This window comes from Rhopalosiphum maidis, chromosome 3, assembly GCF_003676215.2.
Source record: "Rhopalosiphum maidis isolate BTI-1 chromosome 3, ASM367621v3, whole genome shotgun sequence".
Classification (NCBI taxonomy): Eukaryota; Metazoa; Arthropoda; class Insecta; order Hemiptera; family Aphididae; genus Rhopalosiphum; species Rhopalosiphum maidis.
In genome coordinates, this window is record NC_040879.1 from 27,056,501 (window position 1) to 27,079,470 (window position 22,970).

General features: G+C 24.5%; 1 protein-coding gene across 1 annotated transcript in view; it reads left to right on the forward strand.

Annotated features, from left to right (window-relative positions):
• Positions 1-22,970, forward strand: part of LOC113555891 (nephrin-like) — a 234,889-nt gene that overhangs the window by 42,008 nt on the left and 169,911 nt on the right. The window contains exon 2 of the mRNA XM_026960497.1: positions 1,503-1,613. Coding sequence (XP_026816298.1) covers positions 1,511-1,613 — 103 coding nt within the window. The 5' untranslated portion in view covers positions 1,503-1,510. The remainder of the gene's footprint in view (positions 1-1,502; positions 1,614-22,970) is intronic.

A 22,970-nucleotide genomic window follows, 5' to 3' on the forward strand; every position in this document is an offset into this window, starting at 1 on the left:
TTTATTAAACTTTTAAGTCTTAGCTACAGAGCTTAAATTTAAAAAAATATATGTCGTTTTTCCGTTTTCGGTTATTTTAACGTTATTCAAACGTTATTTGATTTTTTCTATTTAACGTTATATTATGTTGTAACGTTTTTTTAATTTTTTTTTTTTTTTTTTTTTTTAATATTATTTAACATTAAAATTTATAAATACATTATACATTTTTTTCCTTAACTATATTGTAGTTTATGTTATAATTAAACACACCGTAAGGCAAGAACTACAAAACTTATAGAATTTGTTGGTCAGGCTATTAGATTAATTCCAAAAAAATATTGGAATAATGTTATTATATTGTTTACGTTACAAATACGTTTTTTTGTTAATGATTAATGATATAATATGTTTAATGGTATTAATTTTTTTTGGGGGGTTTTGGTTTACAGATTTTGTTTATTGTTTTTCTTTTTTTTTAACGTTATAATCTATAAAATATAATGGTTTGAAAACCTTGCAAATAGCTATGGACATTAGTAATTTTATAAATATTTTTCAAACTTTCGTGATTTTGGTGGTTTTTATCAAAATTTGAAGTTAAAAAAAAATCATGATAAGAATAAATTAAATTAAATAACTTACATATTTTTTTATTTTTTAAGCTTAAATGCTTTTATCGAAGCTTTTAATTACAAATGTCTATAAATTGTAAAAAGTAAAAATATTTGTTAAATAGTCATTAATATATTATATTTAAATGTTATATGCATAAAATGTTCACATTATTTTTTATATTGCACTTATAGTTTAACGGTAAAGTAAAATCAAAATATACCACTACTTTGGTAACATAAAATATAGTCTATTTTTAATGATATAAAATTGTTTACGTAATATAATAGGTGTACGAAAACCTGTTGTAATACTATAAAGTATAATTTATTATGTATTTATGTTATCGAATCAAATTGTTATTTTCTACACGTTATTTATTCTAATTGCAATAAAATGGCATATTATTTTATTTTTATTTTTACATATAAACGCCATACGGTTTTTAACAATATGATACATAATAATGAATGTATACAGCAACATATTATATATATATATATATACATAAATAATAACAACAATGAATATCTTATAATATCTTATGTCAAAGTACTTTTTATACTTAACTACTAAATTCACTTCAAAATATTTTACCGTTTTTATAGTTTTATGTTAAAGTAATTATATTATTTGCACAATTATAATATTATGTTCACTTTAAAAAAAATATATTTTTATATTTTTTGAAAGCTATTTATATTATGTGGTGTTAAAGTAAAAAAGAAATACAATGAGGCAAACCCTATAAACATTCATAACCACCCCAGAACAATTTTGTGAACACTTAAAAATTACCAGTACAACGCTGAACACATACCTATTATAATAATTATTTTAACAGCTTAATACCTACCCACTCTTTTAAATGCATATAAACGAAATGATTTTTGTGGAACATTTTTCAGATCACGAAATGGTTGAATTCAACTTCTTGACATTAGTACTTTTGCTACTGGTGATGACTACAGATAACCTCGAAGGTTTGGCGACAACCAAATCTTTATCACGTGAAATAGGTATGTATCATATATATATATATATATATATATTACATATGATATTTGTGTTTATGTATTTAAGAACAAAGCATATAATAATAGTGTTGTATTATTAAAATTCATAGAAATACTATGTAAAGTTGATTCATTGTGATATATTGCTATCGTAGGCACAACAATTGGGGCGGTATTGATAAAAGAAACTGTACTAGAATGAAACGCAGTTGGAAAAAATACAAAATAGCTATATAAATAATGTATTCAACCAATATAATGACTATTATGAAAATAATATATTTGTTTATACTTCTTAATTTTTGAGTATACGCTTTATGCTCGTAAAAATAAACGGAGTCAACAAACAACAAATGTTTAAACTTATTTTTAAATACAATAAATAGGAACATTTTTTTGAAAATCCGTTGAATTTTTCAAATGCTTGTCCACGTAGTTCTTTAAATTATGCTTTAAATCATACTAATACAGAGTAATATAATTTAGAATATTATATATTATTTAAGTACTTTTTTGCATAATATATGAACGTTCATGAACATTTTTCAATTATAATTTAAATTATAAAAATAATAATATAAATAGTTTAATGACATATTAATATAAATTACCATTATTTATTATTTACTTTAGCCAGATCGTGGAAACATTCAAAGAAAGTGTTTTATAATTGATGCTTTTAGTTAAATATCGATTTTCCAACATTTAATTAAATAAACCTTATAAATTTAAATTATAACATATTATAGTTGCATGAACTATGATGTTACGAATATATCATAAAGATTTACTGTTAATAATTAAACACATGTTCATTGTGTCGACAATAATTGTCTTTATTTATTAGAATTAGGTACTGTAAGGTAATCAATCAGTTGAAAAATTATTTTAATAGTGTTGATTTTAAAGCTGAAAAATATAATTCCTTGGTTTACTATTAAGCACAATGATACAAATGTAATAAGAAACTAAAGTAAAACAAATACCTATCGTAATTGAATCAATAATTTTTAGGGAATACCATGAATTTCATTAATGCTATTTATATGGTATAAATACAATTACTAGATGATGAATAATTATAACCTTAGTGAGAACAAAATATTATGAAATTTTTGTTATGAATATATTTCATCTGAAATCGTTAGGTAATTAAGTCAATATTATTAAGCACAAATGAAAGGTGAAGTAGGTTTTGATCAATTTGTATTATACAATTTTTATTCTTGTTCCAAAAAACAGAATATTATATATTATAATTTTATATTTTTTTTAGCTCTTTAAATTTTAAAGAACTCATGTTAAAAAATGTTCAGTCACAAAAGGAAGATAAAGTAAAAATGTTTGTAAAAATAATTAAATTATATAGAAATATTGACGTACAATAAAATTAATATAATATAAGAAGTCAAAATCACCACCATGCTGCAACGATAAATGGTATATTTTTTAATGTCTATACATCATTATTATATTCTCACTATATGTACGATATATTAATATATTTACAAAATCGTATATAGATACTTGTAATGATCAAACTCTTATGTATGTTGATAATTTTGTCAGTTAATACCGTTACTTAAAAATAATGTTAATGTTAATCTTTTTTTAAATCTTTTAAATAACTTAAAAAGGGAAACGATTTTGACTTAGAGATTAATAAGCCAAGAGTTGCTTAAAAACAAACAAACAAATAAACAGGCTTAATACTTAAGTACTTAATAGTACGTCTTAATATTATTGCAAAGTTTTTATACATTGTATATTGACAGAGATTCCTAGATTCATTAATTATTAGATTAAATTAAACATTTATAATACTTAAAAAAATAGTTCAAGGTTTCCAAATTTTTGATGAGTAACATCTAATGGCGCAGTAAGGTAGTGAGACCGATTGTTACGTGGTGACGCCCCACTTGTGGCTCGTCGACTCAATTCGCCGAAACTCGGCAAAATAATAATAATAATAATAATAATTAAATAATAATAATAATTATAATAATAATTCTCAACATTATTACAAAAGGAAAATTGTTGATGTTTCACATCTGCCAGGCGTCCTGCGACAGCTCAGTTTTTTTGAAATCTAAAGCGAAATCGAAAATCTACTGCTTTTTACATACTTAATAATTACCTAAATCATAATATTCATTCACTAAAAATAATATAATACGTATAAAAATACACATTATATTTTGAATAACATGTTAAAAAGAAGAATTGATAAAATGGCAAATGATTTGAAATAATAACTCTTGCAAAAATGTAAATTATATCCACTTTTAGTTTTTAATGTGATTAAACTACTGATGTTACTCATTGTTTTTAAGTATTATTTTATTCGATTTAATTATGACACTAGAGGAAGTACTTTTTGTCAGTTACAATTTTCCACTACATCGAGGAGTTGCGATTTATTTAAAATATTGTGTTTTTTCGAAAAATTTTAACTATCTGGTTACTTAAAGTAGGTGTATGAACTACTAATATATTTTTAACGGCCAAAAACTACACATACAATTTTTATATTACAAGATGGGTGATACATGATGTTTTATATCTTATTGCATGTGCACATAACGTACAACTTATGGTAACTGCAATAATGTAATATTATGGCGTGATCTGTATAATTTTTTTTTTTTTTAAATTGATTTACTATCATGCTTCAAGCATAATGGTTCTTTTGTCAGGTTTCTCGATAATCTTATTGTACATGAAGAAATTATAACTGTTTTTATATTGCATACCATTCACTAGTTATTTTTCATTCGAAATGCCAAAAAATATCGAATAACACAATGTTTTCGTTATTGTGATTAGTATCCAAATAATTGTATTATTGTTCTAATATTAAAAACAACGAAATATTTAAAGATTACACCAAAATGAAAACATTTTTTTTTACGTTACGCTACTGTTGGCAAAGTTCTCTATTAAAATGTCGTCCAGTCCCTATTTTTATTAAAGATATGGGTATTTCAATATCTCTATAAAATATGTATAGCTAAAAGTGCAAGTCCCACTAGCCTGGATTCTAGAGTTGTATTTTTTAAATACGTTTTGAGTCTTCTCAACGTCGAAAAGCTGTGTTCAACTGAAGCGGTGGATACTACTATTATAGGTAGTATTAATGTAATTCATCCATGTTCGGGTACATTAAATTATCACAGACACTTAAAGCCTTTATAGCAGTTTTGGGCCTTAAGTTGTCTTCAATATTTTTTCATTTAGCTGATTTAGCCGACCACCGTATTTTCGGACGTCTTCGTCACAACTTTTCTGATTTAATAAAGTCGACTTTTCGGAAATATTTTTAGCTCATATGGACTCGTATAATTATTATGCGGCGATTGTTAATGAAGCAGTATCACACATTAAAATTAAGCTCAAAGGTATGATTGTTACAATCAAAATTGTCAGACACATTACATGAATAACCTGTTAGTTGTTGCTAATAATTACATTGAACTTCTACAATTTACACAATATGATAGGACATATTAAACAGGCTTAATAAATATTTCCTGGATTTCAAAGGGAGCTGGAACCCCTTCAGCCCCCCATAAATACGCCCCTGGATTGGATGGTACGAGCGTTAAGCCGAGGAGTCGGAATAGAAATGAGAATGTAGTGTGACGAACGACTGCAATATCCCGATGTAAACTTGAAATGCTTCCATCAAAATGTTGTAGTTAGAATACGTATGTAATTATGTATCGTTCGTGTGTGTTGTGTTTAAATGATTTTACACATCACGCATCCTCTCATAGCCTTAGCCCATGATTTTCGTATGGTTTGAATGACGTCTCATATGCATCAAGTATAAGATAAAGACGACTGCGTTTTATAGTTCGTACAGCTACCAATTTAACGTGTTCGTACAGCTTGTAACTGAGAAACAAATGTTACCACATTGCGATGCGGTAATCATACAGATACCAAGCGATTACACCGTGCACAATAGTTAACTCACACAATCGTAGAATATTTTAGAGAATTGCAGAAAAACTTACATTGAAGACGCTCTCCTAGAATAATGACATAGACTGTACGTGTGTGACCGCGTTCCTAAATCGGCCTTTAAATGGAATCAAAAGGTCACGTGTGTCGATTTTGTGGTAGGTTTCGTGAAAATAGGGGGTGGTGTATAGCCAATGGCATTTTTTATAGGTTCGACTATAATACGCTTATCTGTTGTATTGCCACTCGGGAAACGAATTATATTTCCGTTTTTAACCAGAAAGAAAAACTGTAGGTACATTATCATATTATTATTTAAAAGTGAAAAAAATACACTTCTTTAATAACTTACAATATGTATTATTTTCGTGTACGATGAGATTTTGATAAGAAAATAAAAAACCATTCTACTGAGTTTGTCTAAAAAAACGCGACAGGTGTTCGTTTATTGGAATCTAATTTTTAATTTGAATTTTGTCGTTAAATTGTTTTACCTCCTCAATATTTTTCATGCTATATAATATATTCAAATTTGTGTTCTTTATATTATACAATATTCAATATTGTGCATTAATATTACGGAACGCGGTTATTTGTATAACAATATTTTAAATTTTTGCACAAAAATCATTGAAAGAACAAGAAAAAACAATTGTTTACTATGAGATATAAAGTATTGAAACATAATTAGATAAGGCACTAAATAATACGTTTATCTAACGAATAATAATAATCATTATTATTAGACTACCGGTGTACAGTAAATTGATTTTATTGTATCTTTATAACGGTGTAATTTTATGGCAAATATTTTGTTGGGATCCATAAAAATATAGAGCGTATAAGTTACTATAAGTAATGTACACAAAAGTAATTCGAAAATCAACAGTTTAATTTGTGAAGACGAACGCCCTATATCCAACATAAATAACGAATTAATTAGCTGTTAGACTGATAAAATAACTAAAATTTAATTTTAATAACAAAAAAAAAAAAATGGTGCTTAATTGAAAATGATTCGTATTTTAATTATATAATGGTAGGTACGCATTTTAAACTTATTTTATGTATAGAGTTTTCGATGCTATACACATTAATTAATTTAATGGTAAGAATAAATATGTATTTTTAAACTAAATATAATTTATTTATAACTGTTGATCGAAATATCATACTAAATGTATTCAATTAATATTAAATGCTTAAATCGTAATAATTTCAATACAATCTATCAAAGAAAAAAAAAAGTATTATACTCGTATTTAAATCAATCCATGTAGGTATAATATAATACACTGAGATCAGTGTTTCTTTCATTTTTTATTCTCTATAGACTCAAAATCAATTGATCGCTATCAATAACAGTTACATCAATAGATTCCTCGATACTTGAAGTGGGTTTGTAGTTTCGTTGTATAATTCATATAGGTCACTATATGTATCTAAATGATGAATGTGAAAATCCACAGTTTTCGAGTAATAATTGGCACTAAATTTCGAACACTTATTATTCAAGATCCCGGATGGGAAATAAGAGTATTTGAATAAAAGTCATGGGTAAAAACTTATACATATCAAAAACAAAATTGCATGCCTGAGGTTTATAGAATCAAAAAAATATTCGACCGATTTTGACGATACAAGGAAAATTTGAATAATACGAGTATATTAAATCAACTAATTTAGGGTGGCTTATCCGATATTGATAATATTAAAACAATATAACCATATATTCGTTTATTTCCGCTTGAGAATTGTCAAATATAATAACACAAAAATGTTACTTATATTATTCGTCGCAGGTGGGTTGCCGCACGTTTTTATTTATCCCCGGACAACATCGTGTAATAGTTGTATTCTAAGAATTTATTGTACTAAAATACATAGACATAACAATTTTGTTTATTAAACTTAAAATTCATAAGACTTTTGTACATGTTGATATTTTGTATCTCAGTTTTCTGAATATATTTGTGTTGAGCGCAAAGTATTATTCAACTTAAATCTTAATTAAATACGTTTAAATTCATCCGTTATTTTCTCGCTTTTTAATGTTCTGAAATACAATTCAAAGCTTTTTTTTTTTAAAAAAAAAACTCTACAAAGAGAATATTATTTGAATATTCATATTCAAAGATATCATTTTACAAAAAGCTAAGAACATTTCATATATTTTTTAAAATACTCATTTTGTTTTTTCGAAATTTATATTGTATACAAATATAAATACAGCTAGACCAAAATGTTTTTATGTACCTATTAATAAGCAATATAGTATTATTTTTGTTATTTTTTAATTCATCAATAATGTAGATACATTATTTTCTACATCATTCAGCGTGTTCGAATTAGAAACAAGAATCCTACTTTTACAATGTATGTTTATAAAAATAAAAATATATATTTTGTATTATTTTAATTTTAAAATAATGAAATGAAAATAAAAATATTTTGAATCTTTTCTAATAATCAATCGTTGTGTAATAAAAATGTGTATATAATATTTCACATAAAAACATGATATATTTTACTTACGTTAATACGTCCTATATAATTTATGTTAAAAATATTTGATAAATTAATATGAGTTTAATAGTTTATAAAGGTACAGACGTAGGTATTATACGTATATTATATATATATAATAATAATAAAATATAAATAAGTAAATTCAATATTATACTCATTTAAAAATTATGATGTATTTAATTGTATAGTTAATTATTTTTCAATACATAGAAATATAGTATTTTATACGCGTGTGACCCCACCAAAAATGTTTCTATTTTATTCTCATTTCTTAAATCTGATTTTTGAAAACCATTACAGCAATAGATTAGCTCGTTATCATTTTCATTTATTTTTTCAGAATTTAAATAGGTGTTGAAAAAAGTTTTTTATCCATTTTTTTTTATTTAAAAAAACCATATAAAATTAATTTGGTAAGCCTCGTGTTCCTAAAAAAATTACAATCAAAGTTTAAAGTTAAAATATTAATTCCTATTATAAGTATTCACATGGTTTTGCATATTTAAATTTTAAACTAAACTAAACTGTTTACTGACATAGCATGTACTACCGCTAAATGAAGGAGTCATATATTATTGACTAACTTAATTTTTAAAGTAACACACAAAATACATTATTATATATATTAGGTAGTTTATATCAATATAATCTATATCATCTAATATAAAAATTTTCTAAAACTAGATTTAAAAATAAAATAATTAGACAGTTATATTTGTAAATAAATACGGTAGGACGAGGGTCAAATTAAAGATTAGATATAAGGACATAAAAAATGCGCTCTATGAATTTCAGAAATACATTTTCATTATAATAAACGATCAAAAATAATATTGAAATTGTACATAATACCTATTCTTTTTAAATATTTTACAATTATATATATATATAAAAGATGTTTTGTTAAAGTATCATATTAATATGTCGATGTTAAATAATTATTACTTAAGAAAAATGAGAAAAATAAAATCAACATTTGAGTAATACTTATATATATTTTAATAATATATAATTTTTTAAGTATTGCATACTTATCACTAATAATTTAATATAATAACCTAATTTGTATAACTTAATGCAGCCCGTACCGTTTATACCTTTATGGGGTGTAAGCTGTATAAATTAAAAAGAAAATTAACTTAAGGTACTTAATGAAATATATTATATTATTACCTGTATCTATAGTATTTTAATATAAAATATTCGTAAATTTTCGTTCGTAAATGATATCTGGCAAATTAATCTAATAGCACTATCCTTCTATCATATAAACCTACTGGGTTAGTCACTGGAATGTTACATTATAAAATGGCGGAGATTACATAAAAACTTAATGTTTTTAATACTGACCCTTTTAATAACCTAATCCTGTATAGTCTTTTGACCCATCAGCGTGTGACTAACACAAATTAGTGGTATGTGCACTTAAAAAAAAATGTTTTATGAAAATAGAGCTTTATATTTCTACTTGAAAATATCCATACAAAGGGTACACGATTCGTCGACAGTCTTAATACTGACTGACAGGTATAATGATATAATTCATTGAATATATATATATATATGTATATTTATCTTTAAAAAGGAAATGTATGTAACCTTGAATAATTGTAATAAAAAATGAATTTATTATTTTTTGTACAGTGGTAAAAATACTTTAGGTATTATATTTAAAATGTTTAGTCTATTAAAAATATTTAATAGGAATGGTTTTTAAATGGTAATGTGACCAATGATTCACTAAAACTTTTCAATATAGTTATAAATACATATAAGGTATATATTATTTAATCTAGTTTTTTTTTTTATCTTACGATTATACAATCTGCTAACCAATAACCATGCACCGTTTTATTTTAAATAGTTAGGACTTTAACACACAATTAAAATATAGGTAATGGATCTATTAAGTTGATATAATATTTGTTAAAATTTAATTTAGTTTTTGTAGTTCAATGATGTATAACATAAGTTCGAGATTTTCCATAATGATATGTTTGTATTTTGAATCTACCTTAATAAATGCTATACTAAATACATCTATATTACTTTAAAACGTATTTTAGTAGAACTATTTTACAAATAAATTATCATTGTACCTACAGCTAGTGTACATATTTTTATAACACTGGCAAATTTAAAATTACAAATTTAATTTTTTTTTCAGAATAAACATTTTTATAAAAAAACTGGAAAATATTTGATTCATATCGAGTCAATTTAAATATTATCATTGGAATATAGTGATAGGCGATAGCGTAAGCTAAAAATGTCTATGTAAAAGGAAATAAAAAAAAAAAAAGAAAATAAGTAGAATAAATAAATTATCAAAGTGAATTTGAAAATTAAAATCATAAAATTAAATTTTTTAAATTGTTTGAAAATAACATAATATTTAATATAATTTAATACAACTAAGGTATTTGAAACACTATATTTTTATTAGGTAAATTAATTAATTATGGAATCATAATCAATTTTTTTGATATAAATTTAAAATTTTTTTCTTATTTGTATTATAATTACTAAAAAAAATGCTTAAAGTACCACATATATTTAATTTATTTTATAGATCAGTTTATATAGATTTGTATTACTATTACAAAGACAGTTAATAATGTTTCCTCAAAATAATACAAGAAAAAAAATAATCATTGTTAAAATAGCTTTGTTTGGTTCACTTAAAATCTAAATACCAACGTTTAAATTTATGGAAAACCCACTTTTAACAAAATGTATTTTAGCTATTATATTATAATTTATAGAGTTACAACCCTAGAGAATAAGAATTTAGATTTTTTATATATTTAGAAGAATAAAAATGTACAAATTCTAAAAAAAAAAAATGTGAACATTTAAAAATTCTCCTATTTTATAGTTTTGATAAAATTAATTAATATATTATAAATGTACCTATACGACATATTAAATTTTAAATATAACATTGAATTAATTGTTCATAACATATCCAGTAATAATATTTAACTATTTAAATTTTATTTAGTTCTATTAATATATATGAATTCAACGTTATAGATACTAGTTATAAATAATAAAATAATTAGGCCCTCAAAATCGTAAGTATATTTTTTAAAGTAATAAATGAGATTTTACGTGAAAAGTAATTAGGTTAATGTTAACGTTTTACTTTTATGTTTGTGTTAATACATTTTTTTTTTTTTTTTGTTACTTGTGCTACGTACGCTATTGTGATTTTAAAAGTGTGTTTTAGTTATGTTTACACTGATGAAACAATTGAAACTATATAAATTACTTAAAAAATACAGTTTTAGGTACACCTATCCTAGTGTTATGATCGAATCTGAGTGAAAGAGTTGAAAGCTTTCACTGTTATATTTGATTTCGAAGTTTTAATGAGTGTGATTTCAGTTATAAATTATAATGTGTTTTATTATTTTATGTAACATGGCTTTCAACGCTTATTATGTATTTATAATATTAGATTTCCAAAATGCATCTGGTTTACCTAATTATGGATATAATATTTCAGAATAGCGGTTACTTTTGGGCGACTTCATAAGGAATCTGATAATAAATTACATTGGTATAAAGTTATTTATTTTATTAAAAATAAAAATAATATTATCTTTCTCTATCCAATTTGTAATATTTTATATCCCAATGTAAATTATATTAAGTATACGAGTCCGAAATTGATAGAACCTTAATAATTTCCAGGCTGTACTAATGGATTTGTTTTATGTATTTTAAATTGGTTATATGTGGTTTTGTTTTTAGGAAATCATTCAATTTGGTATTGTCCTGTAGAGACTATCTTATGAAGACAGTTGTCAAATTTTTATTTATTAGAGATGTTTGATTTTGAACTGATAAAGCACTGGTTTTGATAGTTTGAGTAGGTTGATTGTTAGATGCAAATAGTTTGTTGGAAACAATTAATGTTTTTAGAAGTTGGTTTGTGGTTTCGCAAGATTTTTGATTATTATATATAATTATTATTTGATTGATAAATTAAATTTGAATTCCTATACAAGGTGTATTATAAGTTATAACTATATTATGTGTTAGATATATTAACAAATAATTTGTTAAGCTTCATACTGTGACAGTATTTTTCTCATATGAGACAGAAACAAACACAAAATTGCTTTTAAAATTAATATAATCATAAATGTATCATTGTATAAAAATAAATTGCGAACATTTACATTTTGTTTTAAATTATTATGAAAAAAAAAAATAATAATTTTAGCCATAAGAATTTTTAATGTTATATTTAAGTTAAAAAAATAACCAATCACGCTATTTAACTGAATATATAAATATATATACTTAGCTACATTTGTTATAAGTTATAATAATACATTAATTTTAAAACATAAACTGTGTGTAGCTGCTATACAAAAATTAATACAATGTTGTTATAGACAGTTTTATTAAATATAAAATATTGTTATCATTCACATTTTATCCACATTATTTACATTGCATATATTTCCCATTTAATGTTTAGAGAAACATACGATTTGAATTCATGAAAAAGTTTTAGTAATGAGGTCAATGAGCGTTAACCATTAATATTATTAAACCGACATCTATAACAATAATAATTATAGACTTAGAATATTTTTTGCACGCAACTTAACTAATGTATATATGTACGTTACGTAGATAATTAACTGTTTGGGAGAGTAGTTTTCCATAACAAAATAGCATATATAAATAGGCAATACAACTTTGAAAACAATATAGTACATATTTTTCTTATTCGTATAAAACCAAAAAAAACTATTTTATACAAATAATTGAATGTGCATTCATATTAACTGTGGAAAAGTTTTAGAAGAAAAAAAAAATAAACATAAATGAAGTATAAATAATATACCATTGATTTGTATTGGTTTTTAAAATGTGAAATAATAAAGCAATAGCCTACCTCCGTTTGACACAAACAAAACATATTGATCAATATTAATACCTATTAACATTAATGAAACACTATTGAAAAGCCGATCTAGGTACCTAATATTCACAACGCATGTAATGCTAATTTAATATATTCAGTTCAAATGTTTATTTAATGTTTTTATCGTTTACACATAATTTAATGATGGGCGATTCATAATAATTACATAAAATATCATTGTTTGGTTACCGTGTATACAGTTCGACGAATATACAAAAATTATGTTCATGAGCTTTTTTCGAGTTACGAGTTCTTGTAGATTATGAAATTGTCTAGTTTCATCGAATGTAACGTAAAAAAAATAATAATAATAATAACATATGCACAATACTTATTATGTCCGCTAAAAATGTTTGTTCGTCTATTTGTCGTGTAGTTTGTCGTCATTGTTACCATATAATACTACCTTTGCTGATTGTATAAACATATATTATTATTGAGTGATTTACGATGTACAATATACTCGTATGCTCACTATTCTCTATTTTAATATCATTGTCTTTAGTTAATATGAAATTTATACATACGCGTGCAACGACGACGACAACAAGACAAACTTTAACTAGCAATAGAAAAATGTAATGTTTTTTTTATTATTTTTATTTTTACGGGTTTTCCATTTATTTTTATGATTTTTCTTTTACTTTTTTTTTTTGGATAAAATATGTTAATTTAATTTGTATTACACATAAATAATTCCCAAAAACATAAATTTATATGGCTTAGTATAGAGATCATCGTGCCAATATTATCAATAGGAGTAGTTATAAAGTATGGTTTCATTGGAATTTGGAATTAATTAAAATTAAATACCTATTAACTAATACTATTTATAGTATTCATTTTAACAGGTAATCTTTAATATAAATGGCTGTAGTCTAAAATTATGACTTAATCAACCAATTTTAGAAATGTGCCTATGTTTAGAGTTTAAGTGATATTATTTTAGTTTTAATTTTTAAAGCATTTTTATTTTTTTGAGTGCAATTTTTAAATCTAGAAACAATTTTACTATATTACCATGTTTATAGAATATCTTTATTCTTTACGTATGATTATGTTAAACGTAAATAATATATAAAATTAATAGTAAGAAAACTAAAAATAATCGCTGTTAAAATATCTGGAATACACTTAAACGATCGATGTCGGAACGTCGACAAATAAGAAATATCGGTAAAAAAAATAAAGGTAGTTAAGTGGATACCACTCAGGTATACAGTATGTGTCGAGTGCGGAGTGGGTCACTGTAATGGATGTGTTTAATTTGAATGTAATGTTAAATCAATGCATATAAAAAACAACTCAGACGGTCTGTCGGCCCATATAATTGAGTACGTTTCGTTTTATGTTTTTTAATATAGCTACAATTATTTTTTTATTTATATAGCTTTTAATTTATTATTAGTATCACGGTAGATTGAATTAATTGTTTTCCAAAAACATCGCATTTTTTATAACATTATTTTTTAATGTATTGCCAGATGACTACTCATATTTAAGAACTATTAGGAAATACGTTGTTTAATAATAACTGCAAATCCTTAGAATCACCATCATCATCATGTGTTATTATATAATCAGAATCGTAAGCAGGTACTTGCTGTAATATACGAACAACCGGGTTTGATCTATCCAACACAATTGTCCCTACGAAAATAGTAATTTTCGAAGGACTCGGCAACAAGACCATAGCCAAATTATGGACTTCAGATCCAAAAAAATATGAATGTCACATATATAAATAAGTCTTCAGCACAGTATATTCAGATGTACCAGAGTCGTTGATTCCATAGAACCTTATTAACCTTATCACGCTATTATATTCAATTTGTATACTTGAGTTGAATTTAAAAAATGAACTTTTTTTAATTACAATTGATTTAAACAATAATTTAAAATCTACGATTTGGGGAGACGGTAAGTAGGCACATTATTACCCATTTAATTATTAAAATAATACCATTATATTTTTACCATATTATTTCATTTTTGTTAACTTTTAAGTCAATGCCACCATACCGTAAAACAGTGCAAATAGGTTAATTCAATATGTTAATACAGATATAAGAATAACTTACGTGAGATATCGTTGTACATTTTCAAGAATTTTTGTAAATATTTTTTTTATTGAAAATTAAAAAACGAAAATATTTAAGCTATGTTTATTGCCTAATATATTGTCTGCTAGTGTCCTCGTGCACTTAGGTTTCCGTACTTAATGCATCCATGTAAAGTTTGGTTGCTTAATGTTAACATTTAGCGTAACGCGTGTGGATAAATAATATTTTTGATTTTTTGATTTGGTGTATAGACGATTTTTTCGACATAACAACATTACACAGATGCCCCACCCGGTGTTTTCCGTGAAATTGATTTGACTATTTAAAAGTAGCATTTTTTAAAAAAAATATTTTTGACCAGTGTCCGGTTTCAGACTGATATTTTTAATTATCCTTCAAAGTGTCTATCGATTTTCTAATATTTCTTTGTAAGCTATTTTATTCGTTATTACAGTCAGAGGCATAGCTGTGTAAATAGTTTTCTGAGCTTACATAGAAGTAAGTAATATAACAGTTAATCTCTTGCACTCTATTGTCCATTCAAATTATGCCTCTTATGTAATTCAAACTTTATTCAATTCGTAATTTATGCGCTTATCGTTCACATAAGATATGGCATTATTTTTATACCTTTATGTGCATATTTGCCAGTTATTTTATAAATTAACAACTTGATTGTTAATTAACTTATAGAATCGATAATAAGCTTAAAATGTTCTCCACCTGGACGATATGGTGCTACACCGTTGTATATTAGTGTTAGTGTACTTATCAGTTCACGGGTAAATCTTTAGTTGTTTGGTAGATTTTTATAAACAATTTCAGTTAATACAAAATTGTAAATTCTTATAGTTGTATTAAGCTCAACTTCGCAAGGAAAATGTTTCACCGTGTTTTGCAATTAATTTAATTTAATTTTCCTTAAAATATTACACTATTGATATATTCATATTTTATCACTTAATATTTCATAGATTGGAGTTGAGTCCATAAAAATATGCTTACAATATATTCCATAGTATGCCCTTTTATTCTAAAATAAGCTACATGACGATTTGATGAGTGGTTCCCGAGCTTGTTACCAACTAATAAGATTCACACCTGTGTCATTAAGATAAATCCATTTCAACATTTCCTAGAAACTGATTACAGCGCTATTTACTGGGTCTAATTATGAACTTAAGCCATCCAAGGGGAAGTTTGAAATCGGTCCAGCCATTTAAGAGTTTAGTAACATACACGCGCACAGATAAATTATATATATTATAAAAAAGATACATAGCTTAAAAAAAGTAAAAATATTTAAAAATATTTTCAGAGTTAAACCATTTATAGAAAATGATAATATAAATATTTGGTGAAAATTTTAAGTTTTTACAGAAGTTTGTTTTTAATAATAACAATCAATAAATTATAACTTATTTTAATCTTTCGATATTTTTATTTTTATATATTTTAAAATTTTAATCAAGCAATATTCTGTACTCGTCAAATACCTGTTTTTATCTGAAACTCTTTGCCTAAACTTAAATACTTATCAAAAACTTAAAAAATACTCAAAAAAAAAAAAAAAATTGCATCATAATTTGAAATTAAAAATGTTGTTATAAAAAAAAAAATAGCTTAAACATTTCTGACAAAAAAATTATATATTGTTTTGTTCAATTTTTTTTTTTATTTTGACTGGAAATAATGTAAACATTTTTTTTTTCAAAAACCTATTAGGTTTTGAAATACTGAGAGTTATTCAATAAAATCATCGTCCTATTTATTCATAAATTAAGTAATTCGACTGTTGTATATTTTTGATTTAAAATATTATATATTATATAATATATCATTCTCAGAATGACATTTTGCATAGTTCAACAGTCTGGATCGCTTATTTCATAACTCTGTTTTATTTATAGACTCTGCAAATCTGTTATCAATTAAAAATATAAAAAGTGAATTTATAATATTATTAAATTCCTTCTAGTATATAATTAATTGTATTAGTGATATACCTTATCTGGTAAACCCGACAAAATTAAAAAAAGTGTATTTTAATAATTTGCATTCCTAGAATAATTGGTTTATACGTCAGCCACATTTTCCAATGAAATAAATTCCACTTCAAACTTTAATTGTTCCTATTTCTCCTCTAAAATATCATTGTTGTAACTGCAATACTAGAATATTTTACATTAATATTATAATATATTACATATGTATTTAACCAACAGAAGTTGTCAGTTATTGTTATTGTTATTGTATTTATGTTTTATATGTGTGCTTAGGCACGTTTATATTCCCTCTTCAAAATTGAGCAAAGGAAACACTGCACAAAAGTTGCTTTAAAAAAAATATTAAATTATAATATTTTATATTATATCATCGTAATAACACAAAATAAAGCTGAATAACTGCAAAGAAAAGCTGTTAGAGCTATTGTCTTAATTTCAGACTTAAACACATGAAGCGTGTCTAGCCTACGATATTTTCAAAGAGAGACATTAAATCCTCCCAACTTTACAAACGTTTTGTAATTAACTCATATTACACGCATCTATGAATTCAACCAAAGATCCATATTCACAGAATTTAAAATACAATTAATCCTTTAACATGCTTTTTAAATTAAAGACCCTGTTACAAAAGAACATTGCGAAAGGCGTATTTAAGATAAAATAAAAAAATAAAATATTTTTATAAACTCATAAAGTTGCTTTTTAATGAATATATTAAATATTTTTAATAATACTGTATATATTAATAGTTAAAGTAAACAAATTATTATAGTTATTAAAACTTTATAGAAAAATAAATAATCGTATAGTGCAACATTAATTACAATAGAATGATAAAATTGATTTTTAATTTATACAACAATATAATATCTTAACCTATTATTAAAAATATCGATATCGTATTTTGATATATGATTATTTTATAACATACATATATAATTATTTTAAATAGGTATAACCCGTCATGGACTGAGATATAAAAGTATGGACGGAATATTTATTAAGGGCATAGGTACATTTATAATTGTGTGGACAATTTTCAATATTTTTTATTGGTTTAGAGATTGTTATAACTACTCACACAATATCTCTACTTTGATTGAGAAATTATTTGGGTAAAAGAGCAAAATATAAAAAAAGGCCATGGATTGATTTAGTACATCAGACATGACTCGTAGTATATTAGATTTAAAATTTTATTTTTTTTCAATTATTACTTTATGATTACATCACCACTATCGTCAATAATTTATAAATTGTGCCTAATTGCATAGTTTATTTTTTTGTTTTTTAAATATACAAATTTGAGAAAATGTGAGCATACACTAATCAAAAGGTCATTGTCAAGTTAAAAACTATTTAACATAATTTTATATTCAATACGATTGCAGACCTCATAATTATTAAAAACAGTGTAGTATTAAAAAATAACTTGGGATTAATTCAACAGTAATTTGTATATTTTTAGATTCTGAATGACAAAAAAACATTTTAATAAGGAAACTATTATAAGTTTATTTATAATAAATATTTATCACAAAATAAAGTGTCATAATCGCCGATACTCAATAGCATCGAATTCTGTGACTGATGTTTTTCACACAACACATCAAATGAGCGTGAAAGTCTTCGTTTCGCGTATAGATGGTTACAAATATTGAGTAAACGGGTAAGGGGTAACATATTATAATTAAGAGTACTAAAAACGCCGTGATTGCGAGCGAGGTCATCTGAGATCTAGTAACAAACAACGGTGAATATAATATAATATATATATATATACAATTATTTGAATTATACCGTTCAAAATCGTTTCCCCGAGTTTCTAAACTATTTAGATAGGTTTGCAAATATACACTGGTTTGACCTGAGTGCTTTTGTTTTAAAATGTGTGCGTATAATCAGTAACGCCGAGGATTTGTTTTGGTGCTATCGGAGATTTAATACAATTTTCAAGACAAAATTATTGCTGACAGGTGACTCTCCGGAGACACTATAGAAAGATTTATTACGGTAATATTCAATGCATAGTTTTTAACCCATTGGATTCTTTCAATAAGTATGCACTTACAGCTTGAATTAAGACACTAGAAGTTTATACCGATAATAATATTTTATATAACTTTTATCTATTGCGCCGCAGTGTATATGACTCAAATGTATTAAGGTTGTTTAATTATGTATTACCAACAGGTATTGTCTACATGAATATTTCATAAGCAAATAATAGTACGCGTGTATTCATATTTCATAGGTACATCAATAACATAACGATTTTTATAAAACTATATGATATCATAACATATTGTATTAATACATTAAATCAATCGATAATTTTATTAAAATATAAATGTTCAAACATTTACTTTGTATTTTAGTTGTAACATTATTATGTCGAAGAAAGACTCATACTCGTAAATATGGTTGTTGAATAATTGATCAATTTTTTAACCCGATAGACAATAGTATTTGTTTTTGATATTTTTAAACGTCTATAAATAATATTAAAATAAAATATTGTCCAAAACAAATAGATTTTGTTTACTTACAGTTTTTTATGTATCGTTTTCAAAAGGAGATATCCCCCAATTCGATTAAGAAAAATATGTCTTGGCTACTGTAGCAGACTATTTCTATCATTAATTCAATAGGTAGGTACCGAACTAAAAAAAGTATTATCTAAAACACAGAATAAATGAATAGAGTTATACGACAAGCGTTTAGGTTCTATAATAAAATTATACAAACGACTTTATACAAATTGGATTGTATGAATATATTATTATATTATAGTACAATTGTGTTTTTGTTGAGAACATTCAAATGCCTTTGTTCACTCTCCTGTGTTGAAATAAACAAGTTTAATCCTAATTAATAAATATAGTTCAATCTCTGTAAATTGGTAACATATTATGTATATAAAAATAATGCGATTATGCACGTTTGTTCGCAGTATGACAGTTAATGACTTATGAGGCATTGAGGCTTAAAACAAAGGCTGAATACCTTAGTATTTTTTTTGTCAGTTAACGCATATTGAATTTGATGCAATTGTATGTTACGATTTGTAACTATAAAATTATTTGAAAATAATATGCCACAAATCATATTAAAAAATAAATAAATAATATCTAGGATTAAAAATATAGTTTATATAATATATCGGTGAGTTTGTAGTTCTATGTTGTTGTAATTCCCATGAACTTATAATATTACTACACTTTGATTTTTTTAAACATTTCCAAAGCTGTTTATAAACAATTATTATATTTTATATATTTAATTTACTTGAAAGTTTAGGAGTATTTGGTATTAATAATTCTGATTTTATACTAAATACTCATTTTATTTCGATGTTTCCAAAGTCAATACTCGTAATTATTCGTTTGTTTATTATAAAATGCAAATATTTATATAATGATACGTTACACTAAATTTAAATAATAATAAAAATGATTGAAGTTCAAATATAATATATTTATAGTATACTAATCGTTTTACTTTAATGTGAATACCCACATATTCCTTCATTATATTTCACATTTTTGTTTGAAAATGCTAGTATTTTAGTCATATTTTGATCGATTATATGTATTTAACTATTGAAATAACAACACAAGCATTCCTAAACAAAGATACTGAGCTACTGATTGAATACACAAGTACCTACTTTTTTAACTCTTTTAAAATAAGTTAGTTCAAATTTTCCGCCAGGTAGATAATCAAATTTACTAATTTCTTATGACAGAATTGCTTCATCAAAGTAACTTTTAAACTCAATATCAATAGGATTAATATTGGAGGGTAAGAACTTTTTATTCATAATAGATGTACAAGTGTCCTACAAGTCTGTTTTAACTTTTCTGAGCTACAGTGATCGTATTAAAAATGTTTATTAAATTATTGAAAAAAAAAATAATAAATAAAGAAATAAAATATTATTTTATACTTTTATACAAGCCTTGAGCTGATTGCGACTGATATTTTATTTTCCTAATCCATATTTCAATAAGAAAAACACTATTTTTGTTAAGTACACAATAGAATTGCAAAAATATGATGTTATTTTTTCCTTTTATATTCAGTGATATATTGGAAACTTATAATACAACATAGCGAGCTGTGTAGCTGCTAGCTTTTTCTCTACATCGTGTTTCTTATATGATAAGTCCAGGATAACATTTAACTGTATTAATTGTATTGAATGAATGTTCACTAAAATTGGTAAAACGAATTGCTACCCGTTAATTAATTTAGATACAATAAATTATTATGCATAATATAATATTCTCACAAAATTTATACTAAAATATTATTAATTATTTTTGATAACTCAACATGTGTTACTACTGTTTTTTTTTATATATATAAAACGTCATTTATTATTTTCAATTATGACAACGCGCTAGTTTGCACAGATGATGAAGAAATGTGATATTAGTGCTGAACACTCAGTTTCAGTATCTTGTTCGTATTTTCTTAAAAACTTTAGAGATTTTCAAATATTGGCTCACCTACTCAAAATCCAATCTATGTCCAATTTCCGATTCATTGAATTTCTGACACATCTAAACAGTTATTCGTGGAACACATGCCTGGGCTGATACGTAGGCCTGATTTCAGTGAAAATTCAATGTTTGAAAAACGTAAATTTGAAGTACAAATACATTTGCTTCAAATGTAAATTAAATTATTTTTAAAATTTCTATAAGCATATTTTCACGTCAACTCTAAAAAGGTTCAGTCTCAACTACTTTACACGATACTTTGAGAGTACTTTTCCTCACGAGTGTTTAAAAAAAAAAAAAATAATAATAGGAATATGAACAACCAGGAGTTGTTTCACTCAAAATTAAACTAAAATTACTTCCTTATAAATATAATTTAAATAATGACATAAATGTTTAATTTACAATAGCTGTTTTATTTAATATTCTCCTCTGCTCAAAAAAAACAAAACGTTAATATATCATTTTATTACAGTATACAACCTAAATTGAATATATATTAAATTATAATAAATGTTTTGTGCAAACCCTACGCAAAATTATTTACATTCTAAGTGGGTACCTCTAGGAAATTTGATCAATAGATGTAATGTGATTGCATATATTCATATTAATATATATAAAAACTAGTGGCGTGACGATTTTATATAACACATAATAAGGAAAATATTGTAATAATATTAATGAATACGTTATTAAATATTATAGGTGTTGTTTTTTCCGGTATAATTTAAAATAATTTACTAATATTATAATTTCTTTTCCTTTATGTTAATAAACATAAACATACACCATACTTTTATATTATTATACAGCATAATGTCATATATTCGTTCAAGCTTGTGGCATATCTTCTTTATTAACATCCAAACTGTCTAACCGTTGAATTGCCGTCCATTAATCCAATTATAATGTCTTTTTTTTTGTCAAAACTTTTACTATATTATTTCCTTTTTTTTTTATCCATGCCACATATTTATTCTGTTATATATAAAAATACCCAGAAGACTAAGCTTGTGATTTCACACGAGGTTTTGATCACTTATTGTCATGCATTTGATCCTTTTCAATTGAAAAAAAAATTGGCCAACTTATTATTTTCATAGGATTTAATAAATGTCGTGACATTGTTTATATATATATATATATTTATATAAATGTAATATAATATAAAGATTTTTATTTTAGTAGTAAATATATATTATACGAGCATTTATGTATGTGTGTGTATTTCATAGACTGTAAAAAGAAGAGAGTATATTATGTGAATGTATCCCCTTGTGGCCCGAACCAAAAAAAGTAATAGACACCTCAACATTTTCAGGATATTATATAAA